The sequence below is a fragment of the Salmo salar genome, chromosome 05, assembly GCF_965601325.2.
Source record: "Salmo salar chromosome 05, fSalSal1, whole genome shotgun sequence".
Lineage (NCBI taxonomy): Eukaryota > Metazoa > Chordata > Actinopteri > Salmoniformes > Salmonidae > Salmo > Salmo salar.
In genome coordinates, this window is record NC_138295.1 from 62,831,983 (window position 1) to 62,854,329 (window position 22,347).

At 41.7% G+C, this 22,347-nt stretch overlaps 2 protein-coding genes across 4 annotated transcripts; one reads left to right on the forward strand and one right to left on the reverse strand.

Moving 5' to 3' along the window:
- Positions 1 to 1,547: 1,547 nt before the first annotated feature.
- cr3l4 (cAMP-responsive element-binding protein 3-like protein 4) lies at positions 1,548 to 6,318 on the reverse strand. 2 transcript variants are annotated; one of them, XM_014200935.3, is made up of 10 exons: positions 6,020 to 6,318; positions 5,133 to 5,273; positions 4,686 to 4,950; positions 4,353 to 4,495; positions 3,831 to 3,920; positions 3,519 to 3,625; positions 3,188 to 3,256; positions 3,003 to 3,087; positions 2,818 to 2,914; positions 1,548 to 2,726 (listed from the first exon to the last, which is right to left on the reverse strand). In XM_014200935.3, the coding sequence occupies exons 2-10, from the start codon at positions 5,268 to 5,270 to the stop codon at positions 2,401 to 2,403; spliced, it is 1,320 nt and encodes a 439-aa protein (XP_014056410.1). In that variant the 5' UTR covers positions 5,271 to 5,273; positions 6,020 to 6,318; the 3' UTR covers positions 1,548 to 2,400.
- Positions 6,319 to 6,447: 129 nt separating this feature from the next.
- LOC106605457 (zinc transporter ZIP1) lies at positions 6,448 to 22,071 on the forward strand. Of its 2 annotated transcripts, XM_014201142.3 has the most exons (5): positions 6,448 to 6,778; positions 6,953 to 7,178; positions 18,152 to 18,443; positions 20,045 to 20,175; positions 20,533 to 22,071. In XM_014201142.3, the coding sequence occupies exons 3-5, from the start codon at positions 18,254 to 18,256 to the stop codon at positions 21,217 to 21,219; spliced, it is 1,008 nt and encodes a 335-aa protein (XP_014056617.1). In that variant the 5' UTR covers positions 6,448 to 6,778; positions 6,953 to 7,178; positions 18,152 to 18,253; the 3' UTR covers positions 21,220 to 22,071. The 2 variants fall into 2 exon arrangements, with proteins under 2 accessions (XP_014056617.1, XP_014056616.1); XM_014201141.3 differs by lacking the exons at positions 6,448 to 6,778; positions 6,953 to 7,178 and adding an exon at positions 17,563 to 17,726.
- The last annotated feature ends 276 nt before the right edge of the window (positions 22,072 to 22,347 follow it).

Below are 22,347 nucleotides of genomic sequence, written 5' to 3' on the forward strand. Positions count from 1 at the left end.
CTTGCGCTTCACATTGTTTCGTAACCCCCTAGCATTAAGAGAAACTATAGACAAAGACAAAACAACAAAGACAATATAAAAGTATAAACTGTAGGATGAGTCAAAAACGTTGGAGCAGTGAACGTAAGCCATAAGGAACCGAGATCTGCACCATTTAAGTCAACTTAAAGAGAAAATAGCTTATACCATAAACTCTGAGCTAGTTGTTTTCCGGCTTTTGAAATTCAACTTAACAGAAAATTATTTTCAAAACCAAACCAAGGGTTCTCTGTAGTAAGAGAGACTAAAAACCCTCTTTAGTGTTATCAGGGACTATTCTGAGAAAGAAAAAGAAAATACAAAATATTAATTTAAAAAATAAAAGGGTACCTACTATTTTAAGTGCATATGAAAACTGATCATAAAAAAAATAAAGAGTACATTTTTTTTCACATATACACATTACTAAGACCTTTTTCACTTGGCAATAAGTATTAATAACTAAATAGAACAATAACTGTATAAAGTCAGAACAGACCTGTATGCCCCTTTAAAACAGTATTTTAGTTACTGTATGCATAAAAATAAATACAACTTTCAGTCTTCTTCGTGAGTTTATAAACAAAATACACCTTCTTCTGGTCTGGTCATACAAGAACAAGCTAATAAATTATTGAGGTACCTGAGTGTTCCGAAAAAGAGTCACCTGAGGCTTGTTAGGTAACGTTAATCAGTACAAGGAAAATGAGAATACCATGGCTGAAACCATCAATCTGTTCACTCTGGTGAGATTCTAGGGATGAAAATGGATTTCCGAACCGTTGATGAAGCCTTGTCCTCAGACGAAGTAAGCATCCTCTGGGCTGAAATGCTCGGCGAAACGCAGACCATGGCTCTGAAGGAACGAGTTCTTCCTAGCAGCTTTCCAGACAGCATCCCTGTAGAATCTGGCAGTGAAGAGGATGATGATACCCCTTGGTCTTGAATCGTTTTGCTGTTGCTTCTTGCCGAGGCGATGCACAACGTCGATGGTATCACCAACTTTGTTCTTCTCTGCAGGCATAACTTCTTGGCAGATGCGGATAGCCTCTTGTCACATATCCTCATTCTCCATCTCTGGCACACCGTAGTCTCAGGTTCCATCTTCTTGTGTATTGCTCCAGATCAGTGAGACGTCTATGGTAGACATTGTTATTCTGTTCCACCTTTAACACATCATTTGACATCCTTGATTACATCACATGCAAACTCCACAGTCTTTTTCAAGCCTTTGATTACCACGGTGTTCGCGCCTACCATTGTCTCAATGGCGTCAGACCTGGAGTTGATAGGTAAGGAGAGGGTAGCCACGATGTCAGAGTCCATGTTTGGTTTTTTGGAGGGTGGAGGTTTGCACGGAGTAACCGGTAAAGAGGGGAACTCATCATCTTCAACAGCATTCAAAAGCATGAGGTTATCCTTAGGGCAAGCGTAGTTATGGCAGTTGTCAATACATTTTTTCATGGATTTCTTCAATGCTCTGAATAGTCAAACTTCAGGTAGGCTATATAATTACGATAAAGCAAAACCAGTATTGTTCCCATTTAATAAATATAAAAAGTAAAGTAAAGCAAATAAAATAGGACACCAGCAACCACTAAAATTAGGATAGCAAGTTCTGTGAAGAGTATACATTTGGACCACAATTTCATGCTTAAGATAAGGACATGTTTGGATTGTACACACTGTTTATCTCTTAACCGAATGAGGGCCAAAGGACATTTTTAAGTACACACAAAAGATATGACAGTTTGCTTACAGTGCAAAATGAGTCTCTCAGCATTCAGTTATGGGAGCTGCAAACTACATTGAGCACAGATGCCAGTCAGAAACTAGCTAGGCAGTTTCACAAACAGTTTGCACACGAGTAGGTAGTTAGTCCAAAACATAATCCATCGGTGTAGGCTCACTTTCAGGGAGTGTGTGTGTGGTGTACACTAAGACTTGCTTAAAGTATGCACAGCCAAAACAATATATTCATATCTGTGGTGTTTTTCCAGCTACAATCTAACAACCTTCATCCTTCCCACAGGATGTACTAACTAACTCCTCGGAGTTCAAAGTTAGAAATGTACTGAAACCTTTACCATACAAACATTAAGAAGTGGTGCTTAAATAGAAAAGTCAAAACAGTCAAAAATGTTTAACCCATTTTGAGGACCATTCCACCGAATCCCAGAATAAACTTTGTTTGCACCACAGCACCAAAATAGAGTAAGGCAATGGTTAGGCATTGAATGCACCTAAAGGGGTCTTGTTCATAAACCAATGTGGTAATGTGGCAGCATATTGGACTTGTCCATTGTTCATAATAAATTCAAGGAGCTTTGAAGAGCTCTATAAAGCAAATGGAATGTAGTCAAACTAGTTCATCAACAATGTCTACATCTCATCAGTGTGGGCTGGTTTGGTGGGGTCAAGGCTTGCACTCCCTTTTCCTGTTGCTGACACCTTTGCCAGAGTTTCAGTCTGCCCGTCAACCAGAGTCGAGCTGATCCCTGGTTGGCTCTCTTCCAGGGCCACACCCTCAATGTCAGTGATTTTGGGACTTTCTATTGGTTGCTTTAGTATTATGGAAGCATCCGGGGGATCTGATTGGCTGAGGTCACGGGAAACGAGTAGGGAATCGGGCTGAATGATACGGTTGTCCACATCCTCAACAGCTTGCAAGGATGAAGCAGGATCTGTGAGGATGTTTCTGGAGATAACTGAAATGGTAAAGAAGAGGGAAGGCTATTTAACTTTCATAGTTTTCAGAAGAAAAATGATCCATTATTAATTACTAAATGGATAACTAACCTCCTTTTGGTGTATAGTCCTCTTCTATGGATGAGGCGCCCCAATGGAAGGGGCTGTAACTTGGGAAGATGATGAGGCCCAGAGAGAAGATGATAATCTAATGGGAAACACACGTTCAATTAACTTTTTTTTAAGATCACCCTGAAAGTACCCAAAGACATGGATGAAAGACATGTTGATCTCACCATGACGCAGGTGCTGGTCTGTGCTGCTTTAGTGACCGTCTGTTTGATCAGCGACTGTAGTCTGTGCAGCTGAGCCAGGAGAGACCTGTGCATGGAGATATTATAAAACACCAGAACTAACAAGACACAAACATCTTCATTGAGCATCATCAGTGCAAAAAGGTGATGTTAGCCAATTTACTTACATGTTGTGTTTCTCCAGCTGTTCCACGGTCCTCTGCAGCTCTTTGTTTTGCACTGAGCAAGCCGCTGCCCTGAGACACAGAAAATACCTAGGGTCACTGACAGAAAAGTATTCCTACTGTCCGACAGTGTCACCCCATTGGGGAAAGTCAACAATAACTCAGTGGCAGAATAGAACAGAAGGACCCATTGTCAGGACTTCCTACTGCACATGCCTCACTGTTGTACCACATTTGAAAATACTAAGGAAATGCAAGTGACTTGTTTATAGAGGATATTATCCACCATGTGGGTCCAATTTTCATGGAGCCTAATTGAAGCCTCAGGCCTCACCTGCTCTCAAGCCCATCCACATAGTCCTTCTTCCTGCGACGGCTGTCTTGGGCTGACTGTTTGTTGCGTATTTTGCGTCTCACTTTTTTCAGAATCCGTTCCTCGGCCTAGAAGGGAATTCAGTCCAGTACATTTAGATGCAATTCAACTCAGTGCTAAACAATTTCCGTCAAATCATATAAAATATACAGCAAAGTCATTTGTTATGTCAAAGTTGTTATGCAAAAGTAATGTAATCCAAGTGCATGCAGGGAAGTAATGGATTTGGGGTACATAGAATAGTGTACCATCCACCGTGCGTGTGTGTCTGACCTTGGTGAGGGGCAAGTTGTTGGGCAGAGAGATCCCCTCTTGGTTCAGCAGTTTCTGCTCCTCCTCAGTCAGTGTGAGATCAGGGTAAAGCTGATCAGGAGAAGAGGATATTGTGTTTATAATCCTCACCGCCATAATCCCATAGAGAGACACTTGAACAACCACCGGGGTCTCAGACTAACAATCCCCCTCCCCCACTATCTTCTTATTGTGCCCATCTTCTCCATTCATTAGGGATTGAGGCCTATGGATTTCACCACATCTTTACAATAAATTTGCAGGCCTCCATTATAAATAAGCGGGAAAGATTGTCACTATGTAATTACATCTAATTAGATGGTAAAAACATTCCCTACTCATTTGGGATTGAGCCCTGCAGCTTTGTCCTAATGCATACGGTGGGATCTTCACAACAGATGCCATTGAATATGGACTTATCTTGGCATAAGACCACTTTTGTGGTGTGAAAATATTTTTTAAAAACTCTTATTTTGGAGTCAACTTGCCCCTTTTAAGTCTCACCAGCGGGCTGTCTGGACTGGTGGGGCCTGAGGTGGAACCAGAGAGGGTAGAAAGGTGACCATGGTCAAATCTACCAGCGGATACTAGGGGTAACTCGTTGACGATACAGGACTCCGAGATCAACATCTGAGAACTCCACTCATCTGTAGCAGAAGACATAGGAAAAGAGAGTAAACTCCCACCCAACACACATGGACTCACACACACAGATGCGTGTGCGCAAGCGTTCACACACACACACACACACACACACACACACACACACACACACACACACACACACACACACACACACACACACACACACACACACACACACACACACACACTCACCCAGTTCTATGGAAATGACATCAACACTATGCTGCTCTGGCTCCGTCTTGATGTTGGCCAGGGTGCTGATGTCATAGACCACCTGATAGACAGTTGTGGGGACCTGAGAGGGGTCCACCGTGGCAGTTAGGTGGCTCTTGGAGCAGGGTTCCTCAGAGATGCCACTGTCTCTCTCTGAGGAGGTCTCCACTGGGTCTCTGGTAGGGAAGACGTCATTTGGATTGATGGCATAAAGCACATCCTCTGGCTCGCTGTTGTTTAGACCCTGTAACATATGGAGAGGAATTTGGTAATACTTTAAGCAAATGGGTATAATACATTATTACATGTTAATAATGTGTTAATAAATAAAGTTGAGTAAATATTGCCCCAGGTCTTTACAACTTGGCTCACTATATTGTACAACTAGTCATAATGGGAAACCATCCGCACACTTTGGGGGTCTACCGTGCATTCATCGAGGGGTTTTTCAGAGCCAGCATAGATAACATCAGAGCAAGAAAATGGCCCTTCCAGTCCCCAACTCTCCTCTGACATACTGTCCTCCTTGTGTCCGAAAAACAGCTCTCCATTCTCTATATCCATGTCCTACAAGAAACAAAACAGCTGTTAGAAGTATTACAAAATATTTATCAATTCAGTTCACTTTTGTGTACTTCTCTTATTGCACTGTCAATGTTACAACTCTTTGTTATTAAAGTGTTTGAAACTCATATCTATGTTGTTGTAAGTGAAAATTTATAAAGCGTGAAGAAGGTGTGGCAACTGCTCAGAGAGCTGTTAAAGGGGGGAGCTATATCTATGATTACTGTTTGATCAGTGGGAGTCCTTTCGCAAGAGGATATCAGCATCCTGGTACACGCACGCACGCACACACACACACACACACAGTTGTATTAAAAACTGATAGGCTTTCTCAATAGCAAGTGTACCCCCTCATAAAATCACAACTGTTACCCTTTTTTGGCCTCATATTTAATATGTAGGCCTACTAGTTAGGCTAGCAGAAATAATAATAGCACGTGACCCACACCATTAGTCTTTAATAAACTATAGTCTGTCTCTACGTATGTTTTCTATATCGTAGGCTATTGCCTGAATATTTCAGCCAAATGTTCAGATAATGATCTCACACTATTAAATGCCGGAACTTAAATAAAGTTGATCCATTAAAATTCAACATTCGTAAACGATTGCCTTCTTTGTTCGTATTAGATGTTGAGTTTGACACGACACCTCGGTCATGTGTAGGATTCCGTTCCCTGTCAAGCAGGATAAACAAGTGTTACATTGTACTCTCCGACTATAGCTTCATGTCACCACAAACAACTTACTTGTCTGCTGCGGTTTTCAGAAGCGATGATTCTTCCGAATATATATATAGGTCTACTTCAAGAGCATTACAACAATAGTAGGCCCAACGTGAGGAGAAAAATGCAGACGAGTAGTGTTTAAAGATCAACCAGTGTAAGACGCATTTCTCACAAAAATCCAGCTGGCAATTCTCATGTCAATCATTCCGGAGGGCGAATAACCATACTGACACGGCGGATGTGCGTCGCCTATTCGCAACCGTGGGCTCTAAAATCACTAACTGATAGAGTATGTGGATTTCTCTCTGTTTCTTACTTATTCCATAATGCAAAAACATGTCCCTTTTATAAATCAGTACATTTACACCAACGTTGTACAGTTCATAAACGTCAAATAACCCCGAAGTCCCTCCCACTTTACGCCTTTGATTCGGCAGGGCAATTTATGTGTGAATACTTTGTGGGCAAAATGTAGCAGTGAATTAGAGATTGTACTGGACATACTGGAAAAGAACAGTCACAGTATCGTATTGAACTCAAAAGACCTATACTTTTGCCAACATTCTCTAATGAGACGTTTTTGCAGTAGGAAAGTCAGAGCAAAATCAGGGGATCATGGCAAAATCTAAAAGTGTGTCACACCATCTGGAGTTCTGACTTTGAACAGGTCATGGATATCTCAAAGCAGTTTTGATGGTTTGGACTACATGGCTGGCACGTCAATGATGTTTGGAAGAGCCTGGTCTGTTGGTGTTCCTTGCAAAAATGGATAGCAGGGTGGTGAGTCAATCTTTGTATGTGTTCACAGCTCTCTTTGCACTTATCTATTTCAAATAGACACTGATCTTTTTGTCTCACCATTCTTTGTAGTTGAGTCAAGAATGGAAAAGGCAGCCAAATGTTGCGATCTTGAATGCAACTTCGTGAAATTGTATCATTCCCTTTACCCTGTAGGTGGCGTTAGAGTCTGTCCTGCTGGTGGATGGTGGGGAGACCATTGTGGTGCAAGGGCTGTGGGTGGCTCCTAGTGTGAGTGGCCAGGGGAATACTGGTGCCATCCAGAGACATGTGACAGTGTATGCCTGCAGTCACTTTCCACAGGTCACTTGCCCGAAGACTGTGCCGAGGACACGACCCAACACCTGAAAAACTGTCTAGATATCGCCTGTTGGCCAAAGAGGTAGGCCTACATAGCTTGCATGCCAGTGTGGTTTGTATTGAGCAGGGACGTGCACAACTGCAGTCCTTGATGGCCACAGTTCTGAGGTCCAGTCATTTGACATATAACATTCTCTAGTTGTGTTATTTACAATTATACACTACCGTTCAAAAGTTTAGCGTCACTTAGAAATGTCCTTGTTTTTGAAAGAAAAGCACATTTTTTGTCTATTAAAATAACATCAAATTGATCAGAAATACAGTGTAGACATTGTTAATGTTGCAAATGACTATTGTAGCAGGAAACAGCTGATTTTTTTATGGAATATCTACATAGGCGTACAGAGGCCCATTATCAGCAACCATCACTCCTGTGTTCCAATGGCACATTGTGTTAGCTAATCCAAGTTTATCATTTCAAATGGCTAACTGATCATTAGAAAACCCTTTTGCAGTTATGTTAGCACAGCTGAAAACTGTTGTTCTGATTAAAGAAGCAATAAAACTGGCCTTCTTTAGACTAGTTGAGTATCTGGAGCATCAGCATTTGTGGGTTCGATTAAAGTCTCAAAATGGCCAGAGACAAAGAACTTTCTTCTGAAACTCGTCAGTCTATTCGTTTTCTGAGAAATGAAGGCTATTCCATGTGAGAAATTGCCAAGAAACTGAAGATCTCGTACAACGCTTTGTACTACTCCTTTCACAGAACAGTGCAAACTGGCTCTAACCAGAATAAAAAAGGAGTGGGAGGCCCCAGTGCACAACCGAGCAAGTACATTAGAGTGTCTAGTTTGAGAAACAGATGCCTCAGAAGTCCTCAACTGGCAGCTTCGTTAAATAGTACCTGCAAAACATAGTCTCAATGTCAACTGTCACAGCGGTCGATGAAAGGGGACCAATGCGCAGCGTGTAGAGTGCTCATTCTTCTTTATTTCAACAAGAACACTTAAACAAAATAGCAGAACGACAGCCAACAGTTCCGTAAGGTACTCAGACAAAACGGAAAACAACTACCCACACCCCAAAGGAAAAACAGGCTGCCTAAGCATGGCTTCCAATCAGAGAACGAAAGACACCTGCCTCTGATTGGAAACCATACCCGGCCGAACATGAAAACCAACACATAGAAATAGACAACTAGAACAAACCCGCATAGAAACAGAAACCCAAAATACATACAAAACAAACCCCCCTGCCACGCCCTGACCATACTACTATTGCAAATGACCTCTTTCACTGGTCAGGACGTGACAGTCAACAGTGAAGAGGCGATTCCGGGATGCTGGCCTTCTAGGCAGAGTTGCAAAGAAAAAGCCATATCTCAGACTGGCCAATAAAAATAAAATATTAAGATGGGCAAAATAACACAGATACTGGACAGAGGAACTCTGCCTAGAAGGCCAGCATCCCGGAGTCGCCTCTTCATTGTTGATGTTGAGACTGGTGTTTTGCTGATACTATTTAATAAAGCTGCCAGTTGAGGACTTGTGAGGCGTCTGTTTATCAAAGTAGACACTCTAATGTACTTGTCCTCTTGCTCAGTTGTGCACTGGGGCCTCCCACTCCTCTTTCTATTCTGGTTAGAGCCAGTTTGCGCTGTTCTGTGAAGGGAGTAGTACACAGCGTTCGAGATCTTCAGTTTCTTGGCAATTTCTTGCATGGAATAGCCTTCATTTCTCAGAACAAGAATAGACTGATGAGTTTCAGAAGAAAGTGCTTTGTTTCTGGCCATTTTGAGCCTGTAATCTAACCCACAAATGCTGATGCTCCAGATACTCAACTAGTCTAAAGAAGGCCAGTTTTATTGCTTCTTTAATCAGAACAACAGTTTTCAGCTGTGCTAACATAATTGCAAAATGGTTTTCTAATGATCAACTAGCTGTAACGACGGTCGTCAGGAATGGACCAAGGCGCAGCGGGTTGAGTGCTCATAATTAACTTTTTAATGAAAACACTTATACAAACAAACAAACAAAACAAACCGATGGACGACGAATACAGACTTGAAGGCAAACAACAGCAATTCAAGTGACAACCTCCCACAAATACACCCTAATATATAGGACTCTCAATTAAAGGCAACTAGACAACACCTGCCTTCAATTGAGAGTCCATACCCCAATTAACTAAACATAGAAACAGACTAACTAGAAAGAACATAGAAATAGACTAACATAGAGCAGTGACCAAAAATCCCCGGAATACATAAATCAACTACCCTCTACATAATACACACACACCCCGAACCACATAAACCAAAATCCCTCTGCCACGTCCTGACCAGCCTACACTAACAAAAGAACCCTCATACTGGTCAGAACGTGACACTAGCCTTTTAAAATGATAAACTTGGATTAGTTAACACAACGTGCCATTGTAACAAAGGAGTGATGGTTGCTGATAATGGGCCTCTGAACGCCTATGTAGATATTCCATAAAAAAATCTGTAGTTTCCAGCTACAATAGTCATTTACTACATTAACAATGTCTACACTGTATTTCTGATCCATTTGATGTTATTTTAATAGACTAAAAAATATATATATTTCAAAAACAAGGACATTTCTAATTGACCACAAACTTTTGAACGGTAGTGTATGTATGGACAAGCATCATGCAATGTATCTTGATCTGAAATAGCCTACTCTCTTGAATCACCTATTGTGTCTGTGGCAGGGCATTCTTTATTTGTGTTGTGAGGTAGGTGACATAGGACCTTTCCTTGAGGAACTACAACATAGACTCGACCAAGAATACAAGGCTGAGGCCTTCAACCCAGTGACCCTGAGCCAAGCAGAGGCAGAAAAAGCAGTGCTCAGCACATGTAGTTGCAAACCTACTGCCGGGTTGCAACATTATCAATGACTGGGAGCCACTGAAGCTTATGGAGGCTAATCTGGAAGTGCTTCGCAGGAGGGCGCTAACCTGGGTAGCAGACTGCCCACTCAGGCCCAATGCCCTCAGTCTCTGCACCAGACCACACCCAGTGCCCTATTGCCATGTTGCCCTCCATTTTAACATCAAAATATTTTGGTCACAGCCTTGATTCAGTCTGTACTCTGTTCCTGGCACAGTTTAGAAACCTGCTCTGATGCTTGAGTAGTTATCTCATCTTCTATACTTACAGTACCAGTCAAATGTTTGGAAACACCTACTCATTCAAGGGTTTTTCTTTATTTTTACTATTTTCTACATTGTACAATAATAGTGAAGACATCAAAACTATGAAATAACAAATACGGAAAAATCATATAATTTTATTATATGATATCATTTAGGACCTTGAGCGTGGCTGAGGTGCACCCATGACCAGCTCAGAAACCAGATTGCATAGCGGAGAATGTACGGTGGGATTCGAAATGGTCGGTGATCTGTTTGTTAACTTGGCTTTCGAAGACTTTAGAAAAGGCAGAGTAGGATATATATAGGTCTATAACAGTTTGGGTCTAGAGTGTCTCCCCCTTTGAAGAGGGGGATGACTGCGGCAGCTTTCCAGTCTTTAATGATCTCAGACAATACAAAAGAGAGGTTGAACAGGCTAGTAATAGGGGTTGCAACAATTGCGGCGGATAATTTTACAAAGAGGTTCCAGATTGTCGAGGCCAGCTGATTTGTAGGGGTCCAGATTTTGCAGCTCTTTCAGAACATCAGCTATCTGGATTTTGGTGAAGGAGAAATGGGGGAGGCTTGGGCAAGTTGCTGTGGGGGGTGCAAAGCTGTTGACCGGGGTAGGGGTAGCCAGGTGGAAAGCATGGCCAGCCGTAGAAAAATGCTTATTGAAATTCTCGATTATTGTAGATTTATCAGTGGTGACAGTGTTTCCAAGCCTCAGTGCAGTGGGCAGCTGAGAGGAGGTGCTCTTATTCTCCATGGACTTTACAGTGTCCCAGAACTTTTTGGAGTTTGCGCTACAGGATGCACATTTCTGTTTGAAAAAGCTAGCCTTTGCTTTCTTATCTGCCTGTGTATATTGGTTCCTAACTTCCCTGAAAAGTTGCAAATCGCGGGGGCTATTCGATGCTAATGCAGTACGCCACAGGGTGTTTTTGTGCTGGTCAAGGGCAGTCAAGTCTGAAGTGAACCAAGGGCTATATCTGTTCTTAGTTCTACATTTTTTTAATGGAGCATGCTTATTTAAGATGGTGAGGAAAGCACTTTTAAAGAATAACCAGGAATCCTCTACTGATGGAATGAAGTCAATATCCTTCCAGGATACCTGGGCCAGGTCAATTAGAAAGGCCTGCTCCCTGAAGTGTTTTAGGGAGCGTTTGACAGTGATGAGGGATGGTTGTCTGACCGCGGACCCATTACGGACTCAGGCAATGAGGCAGTGATCGCTGAGATCCTGTTTTAAGACAGCAGAGGTGTATTTAGAGGGCAGGTTGGTCAGGATGATATCTATGAGGGTGCCCGTGTTTACGGATTTAGGGTTGTGCCTGGTAGGTTCCTTGATAATTTGTGTGAGATTTAGGGCCTCTATCTTAGATTGTAGGATGGCCGGGGTGTTAAGCATATCCCAGTTTAGGTCACCTAACAGTATGAACTCTGAAGATAATTCACACATGGTGTCCAGGGCACAGCTGGGGGCTGAGGGGGGTCTATAACAAGTGGCAACAGTGAGAGACTTATTTCTGGAAAGGTGGATTTATAAAAGTAGAAGCTCGAACTGTTTGGGCACAGACCTGGATAGCATGACATAACTCTGCAGTAGATTGCAACTCCACCCCCTTTGGCAGTTCTATCTTGGTGGAAAATGTTGTAGTTGGGGATGGAAATGTTAGAATTTTTGGTGGCCTTCCTAAGCCAGGATTCAGACACGGCAAGGACATCAGGGTTGGTGGAGTGTGCTAAAGCAGTGAATAAAACAAACTTCGGGAGGAGGCTTCTGACGTTAACATGCATGAAACCAAGGCTTTTACAGTTACAGAAGTCAACAAATGAAAGCGCCTGGGGAATAGGAGTGGAACTGGGGGCTACAGGGCCTGGGTTAACCACTACATCACCAGAGGAACAGAGGAGTAGAATGAGGGTACGCTAAAGGCTATAAGAACTAGTTGTCTAGTGCGTTGGGGCCAGAGAATAAAAGGAGCAGATTTCTGGGCGTGGTAGAATAGATTCAGGGCATAATGTGCAGACAGTGGTATGGTAGGGTCTGAGTACAGTGGAGGTAAACCTAGGCGTTGAGTGGCGATGAGAGAGGTTTCGTCTCTGGAGGCACCAGTTAAGCCAGGTGAGATCTCCGCATGTGTGTGGGGTTGGACAAAAGAGCTATCTAAGGCATTTTTATCGGGACTGAGGGCTCTACAGTGAAATAAAACAATAAGAACTAGCCAAAACAGCAGTAGACAAGGCATATTGGCATTAGAGAGAGTCATAAAGCAATCACAGGTGTTGATCAGGAGAGCTAAGACAACAACGGGTAAATGGCGATTAATGGGCAGAGCAGGTCAGTTAGGTACATACAGGACCTGAGTTTTAGGCTGGGGCCGACAGGTAAACAAAATTAGGTACCGTGTTACTGAAACAGTCCAGGGGGCATCAGCTGTGTAGCCGAGTGATCATAGGGGCAAAAGAGAAGCAATAGGTGAGCCAGGGTGCCGTTCTGTAGTCACTTACTACGCTAGGCGAGCAGGGGACACAGCGTTCAGAAAAGCTAGCGGGCCGGGGCTTGTAGATGGTTCTTCGGCAACATCTTAACAGAATAGCCTGTTGAGACCACATCGGGCGATCACGTCGGCAGTCCAGTCGTGATGGATTGGAGGGGCTCCGTGTCGACAATAAAGGGTCTAAGCCAATTGGCAAAGGTATTGTAGCCCTAGAATTAGCTGCTATATGGGCCTAGCTCAAGGCTAGATGGTGGTAGAGGCGTTAGCTAACAGTAGCCACTCGTTTGCAGCTAGCTAGCTGCGATGATCCGGTGTAATGATCCAGAGCGGCAGGAATCCGGTGTTGTGGTAGAGAGATGCAGTCCGATATGTTCTGGATTGATATCGCGCTGTGCAGACTGGCAGGTGTTGTTCGAGCTAAGGCTGGCTGGTGACCGGGAAAAAGGTGAAGACCGCTAGCCGTGGCAAAAAAGGACTAGTAGCTAGATAGCTGGCTAGCTCCTGATGGAAGTTCCAGTTATAAAGAATAAAAATAGCAGATCCGTACCACATTGAGTGAGGCAGGGTTGCAGGAAAGTATATTTAGTTCGTAGATAGAAAGTGAGATGAAGATATATATGAAAAAGACTGGCTATTTACACAGGATAAGATACGGGATAAGACAAAGACAAACGTCCTACTGCTACGCCATCTTGGATCTGGTGTGTCGGATTGTGTCGTTGAGCATTCATGTACATATAATAACACCGTAAATTCAAAAGCCGTATCTACATGCTAAATTCCAAACCAGGCCTTTAGCCAAAATGTCAGACAATGTGTTCAATATATTCATGTCCTTTATACTGTATTTCATGGTTTATTCGTATTATGGCAAATATAAATTGGATATGATCTCCTGTATACTATGGCAAAATAGGACAGTTATATATGACTCATGGAACTCTGTTTTTCTCTTTTTTTTACAAGGCAAGGTTTGTCTCTTTATGATCTCACATGATCTCACCTCATAAGAACTGGGTTGTGGCATCAGCAATTCTGCCTCAATAAATACATAAAAAAATTGTGTTGGTGATCTTTTGAAAAACACAGATGGGCCTAAATTCTAAACAATATACTATGCAATCAAGATATTTTTATTCTATACAGGAAGTAATAACATACATTACCCAGTGAGCAAAATTACTTTGAAAATACTTTTCCATACGTTGACATCACGTGCATTTCAGGTGCTGAATGAAAGGTTAGAAGACGTCTTATACGGACATCAAAAATATGTCTGTAATGGATGTCAAAAAGACAATTTACAGACGTGAAAAATATGTATTTTTCTGTCATTGATTCTGTGGACAAATTTCAAAAAGCACATACATTCTCAATTAAGTAAGCATTCTATCACAATAATATAGGAAAGACTGCAACTGAAGACTGCAACCGAATATTTATTATTGCTCCCATCTGTCACATGCACTTAATGTTAGATTTTTCAAAAGCTTTAAAACTTGCGGCGATGATGTTCAAAGTAGTCCAACCTACAGAATAAAACAACAGATCACTTCAACTACAATAACATTCTTTGTAACGGTTACAGATGGGGTTTTTGTTCATGCAATGACTGTGATGTGTTCTTTATCTACCTTAGTTGAATGCCCTGACTGTCAGTCAATCTAGATATGAGTGTCTGCTGAATGACCAAATAAAAAAAACATGGGTTGATGAGAGATGCTGCTTAAACACAGCAAGGTGACCGGGCACAATTGTATGGTTAAACAGTATAAATATGATCAATACAGATCGATTAAGATGACAAGACACAAGTTTTGGGACAAAGTGGAGGGGCAATTCAGCGGGTCTGACACGAGACGTATCTGGCAGGGGCTTCTAACATCCATGGATTACAAAAAGAAAGCCAATCACGTCACAGACACCAATGCCGCTCTACCGAATGAGCTACAGTGGCTTGCGAAAGTATTCGCCCCCCTTGGCATTTTTCCTATTTTGTTGCCTTACAACCTGGAATTAAAATGTATTTTTTGGAGGTTTGCATCATTTGATTTACACAACATGCCTACCACTTTCAAGATGCAAAAATGTTTTATTGTGAAACAAACAACAAATAAGACAAAAAAACAGTCAACTTGAGCGTGCATAACTATTCATCCCCCCAAAGTCAATCATTTGTAGAGCCACCTTTTGCAGCAATTACAGCTGCAAGTCTCTTAGGGTATGTCTTTATAAGCTTGGCACATCTAGCCACTGGGATTTTTGCCCATTCTTCAAGGCAAAACTGCTCCAGCTCCTTCAAGTTGGGTGGGTGCCGATGGTGTACAGCAATCTTTAAATCATACCACAGATTCTCAATTGGATTGAGATCTGGGCTTTGACTAGGCCATTCCAAGACATTTAAATGTTTCCCCTTAAACCACTCGAGTGTTGCTTTAGCAGTATGCTTAGGGTCATTGTCCTGCTGGAAGGTGAACCTCCGTCCCAGTCTCAAATCTCTGGAAGACTGAAACAGGTTTCCCTCAAGAATTTCCTGTGAATTTCCCTGTATTTAGCACCATCCATCATTCCTTCAATTCTGACCAGTTTCCCAGTCCCTGCTGATGAAAAACATCCCCACATGCTTCACGGTGGGGATGGTGTTCTCGGAATGATGAGAGGTGTTGGGTTTGCGCCAGACATAGCGTTTTCCTTGATGGCCAAAAAGCTCAATTTTAGTCTCATCTACCATTTAATTTACCTTTATTCAACTAGGCAAGTCAGTTAACAACAAACTCTTATTTTCAATGATGGCCTAGGAACAGTGGGTTATCTGCCTTGTACAGGGGCAGAACAACAGATTTTTCCCTCGTCAGCTCCGGGATTTGATCTTGCAACCTTCCGGTTACTAGTTCAATGCTCTAACCACTAGGATACCTGCTGGCTCCTTTCCATGTGGTTGGGTAGTCTCCCACATGCCTTTTGGTGAACACCAAAGGTGTTTGCTTATTTTTTTCCCCAAGCAATGGCTTTTTTCTTGCCACGCTTCTGTAAAGCCCAGCTCTGTGAAGTGTACGGCTTAAAGTGGTCCTATGGACAGATACGCCAATCTCCGCTGTGGAGCTTTGCAGCTCCTTCAGAGTTATTTTTGGTATTTTTTTGCCTCTGATTAACGCCCTCCTTGCCTGGTCTGTGAGTTTTGGTGGGCGGCCCTCTCTTGGCAGGTTTGTTTTGGTGCTGTATTCTTTCCATTTTTTTATGATGGATTTAACGGTGCTCTGTGGGATGTTCAAAGTTTCTGATATTTTTATAACCCAACCCTGATCTGTACTTCTCCACAACTTTGTTCCTGACCTGTTTGGAGAGCTCCTTGATCTTCATGGTGGCCCTTGCTTAGTGGTGTTACAGACTCTGGGGCCTTTCAGAACAGGTGTATATCTACTGAGATCATGTGACAGATCATGTAACACTTAAATAAAGTCCACCTGTGTGCAATCTAACTAATTATGTGACTTCTGAAGGTAATTGGTTGCACCAGATCTTATTTAGGGGCTTCATAGCAAAGGGGGAGAATACATATGCACGCACAACTTTTCCGTTTTTATTTTTTTGAAACAAGTTATTTTTTCATTTCACCAATTTGTGTATGTCCATTGCATGAAATCCAAACAAGACATTTTCCATCTCTCTTTAGTTTAGGCTGTTATCCCCTCCTGCTTCAAGATGTCCCCCATCATCCCAACCCGTAGCACTCACGCTTTGAGAGGCTAGTCAAAGACCACATCACCTCCTCCGTCCCTGACACACTCGACCCTGCATCACAGCCTGGTATGGCTACTCCATCGTCGCTGACCGCAACGCTGTACCGAGGGTGGTACGCTCAGCCAGTATGTTTAACAAGTTTAAACATCACATTAGAGTACGACAGTTTAGTACAGTAGAGCACAGTACGGTATGGCCCGGTACAGGACAGTCAAGTTTTATTCAGTAGAGTAAAGTAGGGTACAATACAGAGCCCTATTAGAAAAAAAAGACATCAATGCTTTGTTGGGAAGTGTTCGGCTATACTCGTTCACTACAGTACTTCGCACAAATCTAAAAGTAGGATCAGTGGAATTTTGGGATAGTAGGAGATTCCAGCATTTTTCTTAGGCTACTCGTCATGTTTCATGGTCATGGCTGTCATCCCATTTCTGACACCAGTGTAGCAAACAACAAACTCGGTTCTTGGCGTGAAAGACAAACACCCTATCGGACCAATCATAGGAATCTATATGTGGCCAAATCAACGCCAGCCTGGACCAGACCAAATCTTAACCGATCATAGCCGTCTGTTGACGTTGAAATCAAGGCCAGTCCGGACCGCAGCAAAAAATATATAAATACCACTGGTCCAGACAGGACCAGAAAAAACGACGTCCAAATTACATTGCCTGGCGGTAAATGCTTAGCTGGTATGTAGCCTACTAGGTTAGGGATGCAGCAGAGGTGTGGTACTGGAACGCATGCCATTGTCATATTTCGCACATATACTGGACTGATACAAAGTCTAGAGATGGCACATGATGTCCTCTCAATCCTTCATCTGTTGCAATTGTGTGCGATTTAATAAGTGATACACTGCTTAGAATTTCTTGTATCAAAAGTCCACGAATGAATAGACCGCGAGAGTTCGAAGTTGCTCCGAAACAACTGATAAATTATCTGTTTTGCGGACCCCCAATTTTGAGATTAACTATCGACAGCTAAAACGCAGATCTGACTTGAGATCAGATTTCACTGAGCGTTGATGAATCCGGGATATGCCCCTCCCTCGGTCGTCCCAGCCTCATTCTGATCAGTTGAATCATCACTTCCCGTACAGAGTGCAGTTTTTTGGCATAGCAGTAATGTAATTTTGCAGCCTTTTTCCCACTTGTTATTAAGTCTGTGCCAATACAAGCTGCTCACCAAGGCTGTCCTTTTATGAGAGAATACGACAGAAGGTAGTACATTATTTATTGCTTGCGATTTGTAATGTGAGAGATGCCATAGGCAGAAAGCTATACGTTTAGTCAAATTGTTGAAAACTTTTTATGGACTAGCTATAGCTTTTAACTTTCTAAACAGCTGTACAGGATATTATAACAGTCCCGGTAAAGCCATTTAATGTTATCTATCTGATGTTAGATCAGTCACTATGCCCCCCCTTTCCTACACAAACTGTACGTTTCCATCCTTTCACATACTGTATCATGTTATTTGTTTGCCAAGATCCCAGAGCAGATGCTACAATGTGACATTGTCACAGAAGTCTCTCACCCTAAACCATGGGCACTATGAAAATGTATGCAATAAATGTCAAACTGCGTTTATTTGTATTGACTTGATTTGAATGTAGGCAAATGTTCCTCAAACTTCTCTGATGCAGGTGGTCTCCCCCTCCCCATTCGACTGTAAGCCAATGGAGGGCGTCTGAGAGCTACCCGTTGCTGTTTCACTTGGGCGTAAAAGAGAAGCAGGGAGTGCAGAGATGGCTCTCAGAAAAGGATCTTCTGTTGCCCTCTCTGGGTGGCCATCTGAAGTGCAGATGAACCCAGCTGATGTCCCTGGCCTGGAGGTAAAGCTGGGAGCACTGGTTGTTCTTTTCTCCATCACACTGGTCTGTGGCTTCGCCCCTTTGTGCTTAGTCAGGGGGGCAGGGAGGTGCAATGTAGACCCAGGTAAGTGGTACTTTAGATCAGAATGAATTTTGTGAATGTGATTTAAAGGTAAATCTATTTGCATTAAATCAATTTTTTGACAGTACCCCTTTTGAATTGATTAGAACCTTCCTTACATTTTTTCCCCCATTGTAGAAGTGCTCAGAAAGTTACTTTTTGGACCTGAATGCCAAAATAGTCAAGAGATAAAAGTACTTAGTTGACCTATTTTGCATACACACCATACCATGAGACATCCATCTCGTCATCACTGGAAAAGATAAACAGTTGAGATGTACATATTTAAAAGCTTATGAACATGCTTTTTAAACTCTTTTTTTTTTCTTCTTAAATGTCAATTACACACAATGTTGACTTGGATGGGAATATCAGTAGTTTTATATTATACTGTCAATACTCCATAGGAAACCTATTGAAATATAGATCATAGAATAGACAAGACCATTTAAATTGATATTTGACAATGGGTGGACCAGCAGAAATCTTTGTTAGTAAATAAAGTAAAAATGTCATTTAAATTAAAATGTCAATGGTGTACCAGCTAAATTGCAGAGGTTTGAAGGGATAGGTCCATTCTATTAAATATATTTATATGATTGAAATGACACCCACCCTGTATTCAAGAGCAAACCTCAGATGTAAAAATAGGGTCTAAGCTACAACATACAGTACCAGTCAAAAGTTTGGACACGCCTACTCATTCCAGGGTTTTTCTTTCATTTTAAAATGTTCTACATTGTAGAATAATAATGAAGACATCAAAACTATGAAATAACACATATGGAATCATGTAGTAACCAAAAAAGTGTTAAACAAATCAAAATATATTTTATATATGTATGTGAACATGAAGATTATTTTTTAGATAATTGATGTTAAGGTAAAAAAATATGAAACATTTTTCAATAAATTATTAAGTAGTTTGATAACCCTGTTTGTAAGCTTTTAAATGGCATCAAACTCAACTGTTTTTTTTTTCTCCCAGTGACAAAGACATTGATGTCTTATGGTATGGTGGAGTATGCAAAATGAGTCAGTTTTGAGCACTTATCTCTTGAATGTTTTGGGATTGAGGTCCAAAAAGTAACTTTCTGACCACTTCTTCCATTGGAAAACATGCAGGAACGTTTTGTTTAAATCAAAAGGGATGCTGTCAAAAAATGATTGAATTCAAACGGATTTATCCGAAAAGAAGTCCTGGGTGTAAACTTACTTGTTGACTCCTATGTGTTCCTTCCTTTCACAAACCCTACATGAAACAGAAAGAACCCCCAAATCCATGTAAAGACAGTAGCATGTAAGTGGGTTCAACTTCCATGCACATCCGATAACTTTGCACAGGGCTGAATAATAAAGTGCAGGTAAATTAGTAAAAGGAAGACATACCTACTCACTTGTGTAATCTGTTCCCGGATGTTGTCAAGATGTTGTCAAGATGTAGTCTGTCAAATCTGTATATTTTTTCCATGGAGACCAGATGAAGACCAACAGGTTAAAACATTGACCTTACTTGTTGTAGAGCCTTTCAATAAACTTGCATGACTGGCTGATACATTTGTGGCTGAGTTGTGTCTTTGTAAAATGTAAAATGTATTCCACAGAAACTCGTCACAAGGTAGTGCGCTTGGTGAGCTGCTTCGCTGGAGGAGTGTTCTTTGCTACTTGCCTTCTGGACCTAGTACCTGACTACCTATCTGGGATCAATGAAGCATTTAGTAACCTGGGCATCACAGTAAGAATTTGGGGAAGTCCCCATTAGCGGTGTCTTTTTTTTGGTTTCTGCCCTTCGGTTAGTCATTTCACATCTGATTAGTATTTAGGAAGTACAGCGTTATCTCGGCCTGCCCTGTATTACTTAATGTCAGAATTACATTTTTAAACTTTGTCAAATTTGAATGCTGAGAAAAATACAGATGAATGACTTTGTGTAGACTCAATTTCTGTTCGCAGACACCTTTTTTTTTAATCGATTTTTTTTATGTTACACTTGTCAGCTTAATCTGACTGATTAGGCTATCTTTGTGGTAGTTAGTTCTTCCAGGTAAGTTATAAAGTGTGTGTTATCCTCTTGTCTATCTACCCCTTCCAGCTTCAGTTCCCTCTACCTGAATTTATCATAGCCATGGGCTTCTTCTTGGTCCTGGTGCTGGAGCAAATAGTCTTGGCCCTCAAAGACCGATCGGCGGGCCACTCTGAAGAAAGACGCGCACTATTGGTGGACTCCAGCATCCAATCACATGACAGAGATGGCCGGAGACACTCCCATGGTAGGGAGGAATTAGGGGGAGAGGATGCCCACTTCCATGTGGACTTTAACTCTACCTCGGCCATCCGGGCCTTCATTCTCGTGTTTTCCTTATCTCTGCACTCAGTGTTTGAGGGCCTGGCTGTGGGGTTACAGGAGGACAGTCAAGAGGTGCTGGAGATCTGTGTTGCTCTACTCCTCCACAAGAGCATCATCTCTTTCAGTCTAGCCTTAAAGCTGGCCCAGGGCAAGCTGCGGCGGGCAGCCGTAGTAGGTTGCCTCCTGCTCTTTGCCCTCATGTCCCCAATGGGCATTGGGCTGGGCATTGCCCTCACCGAGACCAAGTCATCCCCCCAGCACCAGCTGGCCAGGTCCACCTTAGAAGGCCTGGCGTCTGGCACCTTTATGTATATCACCTTCATGGAGATCCTGCCCCATGAGCTAAGCTCCCCGCAGAACCGCATCCCCAAGGTGGCCATGATTCTCACTGGGTTCGCAGTGGTCACTGGGATGCTGTTCATCAAAATGTAAATATTCTGTAGATCAATCCTTTGGGTCTGATTCTATCAAACTGACAACCCTTCTGGGATTTAAGACAAAAACAAATTTCCTCTTGCGCTGTGAGAATGCAATTTGGACTGATAAGCATTAAAATGTTTACAGCATGAGCCCAAAAGATACTCAAGCGTGTCATTAATTCAAACAAGTTTTCTTAAGGTGCAGGGAGAATGCTGATTTGCCTTACACTGGAAACTTGATTATTTTAGTTTTAATATGTAGATGAATGTTATTCATTCAGATTTAAAAAAGGATATGCTAATCCTGCCATGCTTTGAAATTAACATCATATAATGTTTTCTATTTTAGATATTTGAATATCTATATTTTTTATATAAACAATGACATACTTCACAAATGGCTTTCTGTATACCGTGATGTGGTCAAAATTACCTGATTTAAAAAAAAAGAAGGTAATATGAGCATTATATAACTCCTGGTTTGATATTATAGCATACCTAATGTTTTGTTGGCTGTGAAATCTGACTAGGTGTGTCCTGAATTGTACACACATTTGTTTGTTCAGTAGTATGACTGCCTAGCCCCTAAAAAAAACATAAGAGCATATACAGCTGGCTTCTACTTTAAATGCTTAAAAAGATAAATGGAGTGGTTGCTCTTTGTCAGAGCCTTACATTGAGATCTAAATATAGGCCCTGATTTCACTGCCATGTGGTGAGAGCTTTGAATTAGTCCTCTATTCTCTTGTAAAACTTGTGTTTGAATAATTGAAATGGCTGCTCTTGTTTTTATGTTCACTTTTATATCAGCTACATGTTTATCTGTACCTGGTTTACTGATTAAAAGTAATCTGAAATAATTTAACATGTTTCCTACTTCTTTTTCATCTGGAGAGTGATCAGACAACCAGTCTGGCAGTGTATTTTACTACTGAATAATCTGGTTTATATGCAGCCTTTTAATTTTGAGAAAACCAACCAATACAATAGTTGTATTTTGGAACAATGTAACGTTTTTTTTTTATCAATATCCATTACACAGTACTGTAATTTCTGTATTGACCTAGCCGTACATACATTTTTTTTAACCAAATAAACGACATGCCCCAGATTGGCTTGGGCGCTCACTTTCTCCTCCCCC

Bases quoted from the DNA above. Each gene is read 5' to 3' on its own strand.
- cr3l4 (XM_014200935.3), bottom strand. From the start codon at position 5,270: ATGGATATAGAGAATGGAGAGCTGTTTTTCGGACACAAGGAGGACAGT. The intron at 3,626-3,830 runs GTCAGACACACA...ATTCCCTTCTAG, and splicing joins ACAACTTGCCCCTCACCAAG to GCCGAGGAACGGATTCTGAA. The intron at 2,727-2,817 runs GTTAGTTATCCA...TTACCATTTCAG, and splicing joins GGACTATACACCAAAAGGAG to TTATCTCCAGAAACATCCTC.
- LOC106605457 (XM_014201142.3), top strand. From the start codon at position 18,254: ATGGCTCTCAGAAAAGGATCTTCTGTTGCCCTCTCTGGGTGGCCATCT. The intron at 18,444-20,044 runs GTAAGTGGTACT...TGTATTCCACAG, and splicing joins GAGGTGCAATGTAGACCCAG to AAACTCGTCACAAGGTAGTG. The intron at 20,176-20,532 runs GTAAGAATTTGG...TACCCCTTCCAG, and splicing joins TTAGTAACCTGGGCATCACA to CTTCAGTTCCCTCTACCTGA.